Source organism: Emydura macquarii, unplaced genomic scaffold, assembly GCF_026122565.2.
Source record: "Emydura macquarii macquarii isolate MOO-44397 ecotype Brisbane River unplaced genomic scaffold, CSIRO-AGI_Emac_v2 contig_2422, whole genome shotgun sequence".
NCBI classification, from domain to species: Eukaryota; Metazoa; Chordata; order Testudines; family Chelidae; genus Emydura; species Emydura macquarii.
The window spans coordinates 19471052-19481396 of record NW_027132559.1 but is presented as its reverse complement, the minus strand read 5'-3'; the positions used below and the strand labels follow the sequence as shown (position 1 = coordinate 19481396).

The 10345-nt window shown below is 42.1% G+C and overlaps 1 protein-coding gene across 1 annotated transcript; it reads left to right on the top strand.

Annotated features, from left to right (window-relative positions):
* Positions 1-247: 247 nt before the first annotated feature.
* On the top strand, positions 248-10345 carry MALSU1 (mitochondrial assembly of ribosomal large subunit 1). Its single transcript, XM_067562071.1, has 4 exons — positions 248-452; positions 3296-3474; positions 7031-7112; positions 8801-10345. Exons 1-4 carry the CDS (start codon positions 269-271, stop codon positions 8956-8958), a joined length of 603 nt encoding a protein of 200 aa, XP_067418172.1. The 5' UTR covers positions 248-268; the 3' UTR covers positions 8959-10345.

Genomic DNA, 10345 nt, shown 5'->3' with positions numbered 1-10345 from the left:
CCCACCCGCGGCCCCGACCCTAGCCCTGACCCGGCTCTTCTAGGCAGCCCCTGCGCCTGCGCAGTTCCTCGGGTGAGGAGGCACGCGCACGCAGCCAGCTTGGGAGGAAGGGGTACGTACGGCAGCCTGCCTGAGCCAATCGCTGCAGGGATCGTTGGCCCGGAGGGGGCGGGCCTTATCTGAGTCGCAGCGGCGGGCGGAAGGAAGGAAGGCAGGAAACGCGCGCGCGCGGCCGGACGGGGTTGGTTCGGAAGTCCCGGGCTGCGACATGTGGCGGGGCAGCGGCTGGCTGCGGGGACTGGTGCTGCCGGCAGCGAGGGGGCTGCGCCCGCGCCCTGCAGGGCCGGCCCCGGGGGCTGCTGTGCGCCGCGCGCCGGGTTGGGCAGGGCTGGCGGGGCGCGCGGAGCTGCTGCGGGCGGGCGGAGGAGCCGAGCAGGAGCGCAGGGCCCCAGGTACGGCGTGTGCCGGGCTGCGGGCGGGCGGGGCCGCAAGGGCTGCTGCCGCCCCTGCCTTAGACAGACAGACACCCCCCGCCCCCACGGACTGCACCGCCCGTCCCCTACCCTGCACAACGCCCGGCCGCCCCTGCCCTGCACTCCTCTCCGTCCCATCGCCCACGTGCCCCCTGCGCTGCTGCCGCCCCCTCCCCTTCAGGCTTCACCTGCCCTGCACACCGACCCCCCTCAGTCTGCTGCTTCTCATCCCACTAGGCAACGCCTGGCATGGAGGGGACCAGGCCGCTGTGCACCCCGTGCTTAGCCCAGGGAGTTGAGGCTTGGCTCCCCCGGCACTGAGCCAGACTTTCCCATCCATGCCCATAGCCGGGTAGATGTGTCTAGGGCACAGGGAGATGTGCTTCAGGAAGGTGGCCTGGGTTTTGACCCAAGCAGGTGGCGGTGCTGGGCAGTGCCACTGAACTGATTGGAGGGAGTCAGTGCATGCGCACACGGGTCAGAAAATATCCATGCTGCTGCTGCTGCTGCTGCTGCAGCAGGTTTGGTGCTGTCCGGCTTCTCCATGCCTTCTGGGCACCAGCCCCACAGCTCGCAGAAAGAGGGCATTCTGGGAAATTTTAGAAGGTGGCTGGCGCACTATCTACACCATGTCCATGTCTACACCAGCTCAGACAGAAATGGTCCCTAGATTTGCAGACAGCATCATCTCTAGATGTTCCAAGACCCATTTGGAGTAAACTGGCTGGGGCACTTCTTGGGTGTAAATGCAAACTGTTCTAACTTCTCTAGGGCAGAGAAAGCAAAATCTTCTATCACTGCAGTGGATGTATGTAAATACTGTCTTAAAAACAGCTCTCCCCCATGACCTAATAAGTGAGGAGAAGGGGGGTTCTGTCTTCCTTTCCCAGAGAGTAAAATTTGACAGCTGTCTAAACACGCACAGGGCTTGTGGTCCTATTTGTCTCCACGTGTGTTATGCATGACTACTTTTCTCATGGTTTAAAAGCTAATTTTCATCTTAAGTATCTTTAATGGGATTACTTGTACTACTTTCATTTCACACCCCCAAGATATCCTTCTTCCAGTAAAGCAGAGTATTTCACTGCTAGGAAGTAAATATCTATTGAAAATTAGTAAGTGTTTTTGTAACTAAAAAGTAAAAGAGCATTAGCCAGAATCTCCAACTCAGCAGTAGATAAAATATTTTTACAGTAGACCCAAAGATTCTGCAAGTTTGGGCATGAACATACAATATGAACTGAAAGGTCCCTCTATTTTGCCTGTACCTTTTGGCTTTGTGACGCAAAACCACCCCAACCCAGAATACAGGAAAAAGGAAGAAAAATAAACTTTCCTACAGTTGAAGATAACAGTAAAAATATTGGGTTCCAGGGTCCTTTGCAGCTGTGGATTCCAAATCTTTGCAGATGATTTGCATTTAATGTATATTATATGTTATATATATATATATATATATATATATATAAACACACACAAACACTAATTTCTGCTGAGGACAGAGGCTTCAGGCTGGCTGAAAAGGCAGAGGAAATGGATCAAAATATTAGTGGAGTATTCTAGTGAACTGTTCAAGTTAAATATAGCTATTAGTCTGGCAAGAAAGACGTGTTTCCGTATTTGCAAAAACCGTAGGGTAGACTTATTTATACTTGCATAAAAATACTCTTGCCATTATAGCTTATTTTCCTTAGGGAATAAGCAGTGTTTGCACTAGGAGAACTTGCTGGTACGGCTGTATCAGCAAACCCTTGCTAGTATAGACCTGTCTGTAGCAGTCACTTGGGCGGTGTGCCTGGAGTGCCTACTGTTTCATGTGGTGTTTGTTTTACAAGTCTTTGAACAGTTTCATATCTACAAGGTTTCATGCCATGTACATCTGGTTATTGCCTCCTTATTTGGCTTTTTCTCTGTATTGAGGCTGATAGGGGATGAATATGAACCCAGCTTTGCTGTAATGCTCCGTTAATTTTACACTTCTGTGTAGGGGAAGAGGTATTGAACCTTAGTGACAAATAGAAACAGACCCTGCCCTCCCTAATTAGGTCTTGGCTACACGCAAAAGTTGTACCTATTTAAATAAATCTATTTAGAAACAAATTAGTTTAAAACTGTCCACACAAGGAGGTTGTGTTAATCTGTCAGTTCCTGAACTGATTTATTTAAATTGGTAAGAGTGGGTCCCTAGCCAAGGCTTTACAATGTTAGAAATGATGAAATAAAGGTGAGATCATGGAAGGGGATAAAAATGAAAAGGAGCTTTATGAGATTACTCGTTTCTATACTATATGTGTTTATATGTTTATCCTACTTACAATTGTATAGTGCTCCTGTCACCACTGTGCCTGATGTCTCCTTATCACAGGCTTTTCAGAACTTGTTGACAAGCATTGTTCTGATATATTTTGTTCCAATAATTATAAGTAATGACTTAGTTATCTCTTGCTGTTATGTCTTATAAGTCACCTAAAGGAACACTGTATCTTAATGCTCCCCTGTCTAGTTGTCAGAGAAGTGTCTAGCATACAGTGGGTACTATATAAATAACTAATGTCTAATAACAGAGTATTTTTAACTATAAGTATCAGTTTAGTTCCCTCTTTTTAACTTCCAGGGGTTTGTTTTTCTCAGTAATATTGTTCTAGCAGATGGAGTTTACATTTCAATCCTTGTTTCTTATCTCAAATACCAAAATGGATGGCTATCACAGATTATATTTTAATTCACTGTCAGTCTTCATCTTTTTTCAGTAAGTTGTAGTCAGTTTTTGTAGTTTGTTTAAAAACAGAACTCACAACTTGAAGTCTTGTTCTTTGTTTCAGATCATGCTCTTTCCAAGTTCAATATTGATTTTATCGTTGCTCTACTGAGGCAAGAAAATGCTAGCAACATTTGTGTTATCCAGGTGCCTCCAGAAATGAGATACAGTGACTATTTTATAATCGTGAGTGGATCCTCTACAAGACACCTTCATGCTATGGCACACTACATGCTGAAAATGGTAGGACAGTTACTTCCACTCTTCACTTCTGATTCTGAAGAGTAGTTTTAACTGGAAACATATGTTGTGATGTGTTTAATTCTCACTTTGCAAATATAGCAATCTATATATTATCTCTTAAAGTAGCTACCAGACAACGTGAGGTTCACTCTTCATACACAGTATTACCTGTGTACAAATAGATGTTGAAACTAATCTGCTTTCTTACAGGTAAGGAAATAAAATGTAATGTGTAGACTGCATGAGACATTTCTCTACTAGGAAGGACGATGATTGCAGTGCAAAGTTTTGGGGAATGAGAATCTGGGGCCCTCATACAGAGAGGATGGAAACTGGGAGGTGGTGGTGGAATGATAATTGTTCTGGTTATATGTGACATCCTAGAGTTACGTTCAAAGTTTAACAATTGTTGAGTGATCTAAGCAAAAATTGCCTTATTACTTAAATACCATATTTCTTCAAAGGAAGGCATGGCCTTAAACACTGGAGTAGACTGTCCCTTTTTGTACAAACAAACAGAATCCAGATCTGGTGTGGGGAGGAGAGCACCAGCTTTGTGGAATTGCCTCTATTGCCCCTGACCGTAGAATCCCCCAGTGGAAGTACTGGGGCTAGGACTGTGGCTGTCTGCCCTATGCTCATCACCTTGTGGTAGATGCTGTCTAAGAATCTTATTTGCTTTCCCATTGTGCTGAGTGGAAGCCTCATCTCCTTTGGAGCAGGGTTGTGCTCAGGGCAGTTCAAGAGCCCCTTGAACTGAGAAGCTCCTGCCTGTGCTAAGGGAGTACAGGATCGGTAAAGGGTGGGTCGCATGGGAGCTGAGGTTTAGGAGGCCAGAGTAAGTGAGGGAAATAAATCTCTCACACATCCTGCCACTACGATGTGTTGGAAACCTAGGTGTGTAGACTCGATTTCTTGTCTTGTATCTGCGGTAAAACCTTTCACAGAGCCGTAATGACCTGGCCCTAAATATCTGTGATTCAATTTTTCATAGGAGTGGGTCAGCTGTTCTGGCCTTTTCTGTAAAACACAACTTCTCTTTGTGACAAGATCTCAAAGGAGTTTGAAAGTGATGTAATGGTCACTGCTTTTGGAACAGGGATTCTGCAAACTGCTTTTGGATCTTACAGACTTCCCATCTCATAACACCCAAATCCTTCCCCTAGTGCCTGGGTCTCAAAAATATTTAATTCTGCTGACCACAGTTTGAAAACTGCTCTTTTAGATCATCTTAAAGTACTACCTATGAAGCTTGCATGATTCATTGGAAAAAAACAAATAGAAAGGATTCAGATATCTCCTTTTAAATGGTGATTGCTATAAAAATACACAGTCCAATGTTTGCTTATAGGAGTTAGCTTTAGTTGGAATTATACATATTAATCTCTTGCAGCACACAGCCTGTGCAAACTCTAGAAAGGAAATAGTCCATCTGCTCATCACATCTGAACCTTGGGAGCTTTTAGTCTGGCTGGATTTTTGTATTTAAAAACAGAGATGAGGTTGAAGAGGCATATAGCAATACAGGTCTGCCCAAAAGATTTACAGCATCTGGAGACGCTTTAATGTCTTGTAATAGCCTGGTTTACTCTTACACATGTAGTGCAGAGAATGGGTAACTTCTACACGTCACTGGTGTAAAAGTGGCTGTTGAGACACTAGCTTTGTATTCTGCTTGCCCTTGCTGCTGATCCTGCCAGCCACAAATGTCCAAAAGGTGAACCACAATTTTCCTTCTAATTCCCTATATTCTCCTTAGCTGTAGGTTGGGTTTCTCATGATCTGCCCTCCTTAGCCTGACATTGATCACTTAAGCATTTGGGTTCTTTCAAACCCCCTTCCCTCCCCCCTCCTTTCCACCCTTTGGTTTGACTCTTTCCCTTCCCCTTTCATCCACTCACTCCTCCTTGCTGGCTTCTGGTTTTTTTCCTTCCTTCCAAAGTGGTGGTTTCTAACTGAGAAGTAGAACTGGAAGAGGAGAGCTGAACTCTGCTTTGTGCCCCCAGGTTGGGGCTTAATTTAGATTTTGAGCCATACTCCATTCATCCCTCTGTGTAGGCAAGCGGCTTAAAGCTCTGGGAGTGGAAGTCACATTGAAGTGATTTAACATACTAGATTGAATACTTACCATGTATTGCCTCCTTTGGATACATGGTCATTATATCAGTCAGTCCTGGTGTTTCCATGTCTCCCTATGAACAGCACATCTTTCCTGAAATGGGGCACCCAGAACTAGACACAATACTCCAATTGAGGCCTAATCAGTGTGGAGTAGAGCAGAAGAATTACTTCTTGGGTCTTGCTTACAACACTCCTGCTAATACATCCCAGCATGATGTTTGCTTTTGTTGCAACAGTGTGAGTCTGTTGATTCATATTTAGCTTGTGATCCACTTTGATCCCGCTCCCTTTCCATACTACTCCTTCCTAGGCAGTCATTTCCCATTTTGTATGTGTCCAAGAAATTGTTCTTTCCTAAGTGGAGTACTTTGCATTTGTCCTTATTGAATTTCATTCTGTTTACTTCAGACAATTTCTCCATTTTGTCCAGATCATTTTGAATTTTAATCCTATCCTCCAAAGCACTTGCAACCCCTCCCAGCTTGGTATCGTCCACAAACTTTATAAGTGTACTCTCTATGTGATTATCTAAATCACTGAATATATTGAACAGAGCTGGACACAGAATTTATCCAGATGCCTGCAGGACCGCACTTGATATGCCCTTCCAACTTGAGTGTGAACCACTGGTAACTACTTTCTGGGAACAGTTTTCCAACCAGTTATGCACCCCCCTTATTGTAACTCCATCCAAGTTGTATTTCTCTAGTTTGTTTATGAGAAGGTCATACAAGACAGTATCAAAAGCCTTACTGAAGTCAAGATATACCATATCTATCACTTCCCCCCTATTCACATAGCTTGTTACCCTGTCCAAGAAAGCTAGTAGGGTGGTGTGACACCATGTGTTCTTGAGAAATCCATGCTGACTGTTACTTATCACCTTATAGTGTTGGCAAATCGATTGCTTAATTATTTGTTCCGTTATCTTTCTGGGTATTGAAGTTAAGATGACTGGTCTGTAATTTCCCAGGGCTGTCCTTATTACCCTTTTTATGTTCTTTGGTCAGCTGTTCCAAGGGATAATTATGCTTATTGCTAACATTTACATCTTATTTCCAGTTTACATTTTTCAACTATCAACTTCTGATCATTGGCTCTTTTATATCTTTGGCTCTTAAAAAAGAGAAAACATCTGGTAGTTCTTTATAGACCCAGACCAAGTCACCTTTTTAACTTCTTTTTAATAAGCAAAATAGATGAAGCTCCTTTAAAGGGATTGTCATGTTCTCCAGACCTTATTTTCCAAATTCATTGTTTTGAAAGCATGGGCACCAGAACTGTGTGTAGTATTCCAGTAGCCGTCTCCCCGATGACATATTCAAAGTTAATTCCTTAAACAATTTGTTAGGTTTTAGCTGCCTGATAGCCTTTAACACTTTAGAATGAACATTTAGAAGTATTAGTCTTCACTGATTTCCTTCTTCTTTTACAGTATAAGCATCTGAAACAAGAAAATGAGCTTCACGTTCAGATTGAAGGGAAGGACACAGATGACTGGATGTGCATTGATTTTGGTAAATACTTTTTACATAAATAAATTTTACGTAAATAATTTTACAAATGTTAGTTCTTTGTGAACTATGTATGGGTTGAAGACAGCATCTCACTGGTAAAATCGAGGTGCTGCAAATAGGTTCTAATACTTAGCTCTTCTTTAGCTCCTAGTATGATTTTCTTGCCTGAACTCAACTGAGTCCTTCCCCCACGTTAAATTTCACAAGAGGAGAACACTGGCATTGAACAGCGTGGAGAAACAACTCAGCAATAGCTAAAACTAGTTCTTAATTCTGGAGTGAGGATCAAAAATTGTAGAAAGGGAAGATCTGTAAGGATGTTTCAATAATTATACATTCCTCTAAGAATGTTACTTTCATTGTATAAACCCTGTTATTCAGTTGCTGGCTTTTTTGTCTAGATTAACAGTACTGAACTACTAAATTCAGATTCATTGTTCAACTAATGGCAAGGTTCTGGGTAATAGTTTCTTAATACATAAAGAATTGCAATGCATTTCCCTGTTCCTCTAATAAATATACAACTTTCTGTTGAGTATGTGTTCAGGTGAGAGAGGAACCCGAGCTATCATTTTAAAAGCCATATATCGAATTATGGAACAATGAAATGACAATTATGACCCAAGTCTGGGCCAACTTTGTTACCTTATACTACAACTCTACAGATGGCTAGTTGGAGTTGGCTTTCTTTAGTAGTATTGCTGGACAATAGTATACTAGTGAGATATCCTATGCAAATACTAAAACAATGAGATTGTGAGCTCTAAAATCAGAAAATTCCAAATGTGACCAGAAAACTTTACATCTGCCTTTAAAAGTTTCTGATGCTGAGAAATGTAAATCCTATACACTTACGTACAGGGTAATGATATCTCATTGACTGACTTTGTAAAATTTGTACTACACACTTTCACATAGTGTAAAAATTGCACTGGCAATTACATACTATTTGAAACTTATTTAAGGCATTTTTTTCCAATGCAACTTTTATAAAGTAGCGGCGCATGCAACTTCCTTGCTCCTAGAGTCTTGTGTTTAATTTTTAAGTGTTAAGTTTGATCTGTGCTTTAATATATACTATGTCTCTTTCGTTATTCCACCTGAAGTTCTGTCTTCTGCAAGCCAACTGACAAGTCTAAAGAGTAAACAGTTTTTTTACATAATTTACTAAGGACTTGTTAATCTGACTGTAGTTAACTACATTCTAAAAGATTACTTACTTAAACTTCACTGCCAAGGTTATTCCATTTTATCGACTTGTATACACCTCTTTTGTAAATACGCTTCTGGTATTATAGTGTGCTTACACCATTTCAAAGGAAGATGCCTGGCTTTTCACATTTCCACATTAAATGCAAAACCTACATAATGTAGTAGAATGTTGTGTGTACTCTAACTTGTTCAATTTATATATAATACACACACGCCACTAGAAATGGCGTCTGTGTCAATGGAAATTAGATTCCGAGCTTTCCAGTAGATATCACAGCTCTTGCTTCTAGTCTTGGCCATTCTCAGGATAACATACCAAAATCCTCAGGACACTTGTAAGTACACAAGGTAATATAGGTCACCTTTGTTTTTTTAAAATGCATTCTATGAAGAGGGAGTAGTCAACTATCTACAGTTGTAAACGGCAGGCCGTCCATTTTCTGCTTATTTATTGTACCTCTTTCTGACTTACATAGGTACCACAGTGATCCATTTCATGCTTCCAGAGACACGGGAGATTTATGAGTTGGAAAAGTTATGGACTCTCGGTTCTTATGATGATCAGTTAACACAGATGGTTCCGGAGTCATTACCTGAAGACTTCATATTTGGACTCACTCCTCAACAGCCATGATTAAAAAAATCTTTCCTTCATGAAAGGAATAAATACAAATAATGCAGTTAGAGCATTCACCACTTCAGGATTAAAAGAATGCCACACGCCACTTCTTTGGTTACTTCTTGGGAGGGGACAGAAGAGCCACTGTGCCTGAATGCCCCTTCAGTGTTGTGTAGTTAGTGAGAGGCTAGGCTTAGTCAGATAGCTGCTGGTTAGGACAGGAAATGAATGCGGTACCTAATTGAATTTGTCTAGAATTGTAGGTACAATGATTCAAGTTGGTAATCGGTGGAGAAGAAGGGATTCCCGCCCCCTTATTCTTCCAGAAGTGCAGGCAGGGAGATCTTGTGATGGAAGTAATCAGCATCTCAGTTGAAGCTGACAATATACTCAGTCAGAGGGAAGAGTAGCAACTACTTAAACATCTCTAGTCATCATATTAACAAGATGTTTTTATCTAGTAGAGTATCACGTGGAGAGGTCAGAAATCCCGCCTTATCTTTGGGCTATTATAATGTCCTGGTACCTTTCTGGAATGTGTGCTTGGAAAATCAGCTGTTCTTACCAATTACTGTGAATTTGCCAGCATTCATAGCATGATTTCTTTTAACTTTGCTTCATACCATTACTTTAGCACAAGCCTATCTCAGGCTCGTACTTTCTACTACAGTTTGAAAATTAGTTGACTGTGTCCCTTTAACCCCATTTATTGGTTTAAGAATGGCCATTGGTTAAAATACAAGTAGGGCTTGTGTACATTGATAGTTAGCTTGGGGCAAGCTAAGGTGTATCACTCTACTACCATGCCATGTACTAAAAGTTCCAAAGTACATGCTGATGTACTGCTCTTTGAAATAGTTTTTGTGGGTGGCAGGCTAGAGTGCTGTGGCTGAGCCGTAAGGAGGTGGTGTGCCTAAAACCAAACAGCTGTAGCAACTTGTCCACAAAACAGCTCCTGTGCCAATGTAGCTTACAAATTCAGCAGAAGGAAGAAACCTGGAAAGCAATGCTTAAAACCACTCTGGCTAATATGTCCAAATTCATTCCAGAGAGATGGCTTGAAGTCATCAGGACCTGGAAAGCCACTGATTTGAGAGAGGAGTGGGGAGAGGAATAAAAGAGGAGCTGGGCCAGTCCTGTTAAACAAGGCTAAAGAGGTCAAGTCAAGACAGAAGAAATGATTGGGGAAAAGCAGCATAATAAATAACTTTGTAAACAAAAGGACTGCTTGAAGATAAAGACATTCCACTTATGGCACAGTCTGTTACCCTGTAACAATTAGTTGAGGCTCACTCGTGCTCAGAATTGATAACGTTATACAGAGCTGTAAAATAATCCTATGCTTTCTGGATGCCTCCTGGTGCTTTTCATAGCATCCAGTCCAAAGAGAATTTCAGATTAC

Excerpts from the sequence above, each read along its gene's own strand:
- MALSU1 (XM_067562071.1), top strand. The coding sequence starts at position 269 with ATGTGGCGGGGCAGCGGCTGGCTGCGGGGACTGGTGCTGCCGGCAGCG. Across the intron at positions 3,475-7,030 it reads CACACTACATGCTGAAAATG|TATAAGCATCTGAAACAAGA; the intron begins GTAGGACAGTTA and ends CTTCTTTTACAG. Across the intron at positions 7,113-8,800 it reads CTGGATGTGCATTGATTTTG|GTACCACAGTGATCCATTTC; the intron begins GTAAATACTTTT and ends TGACTTACATAG.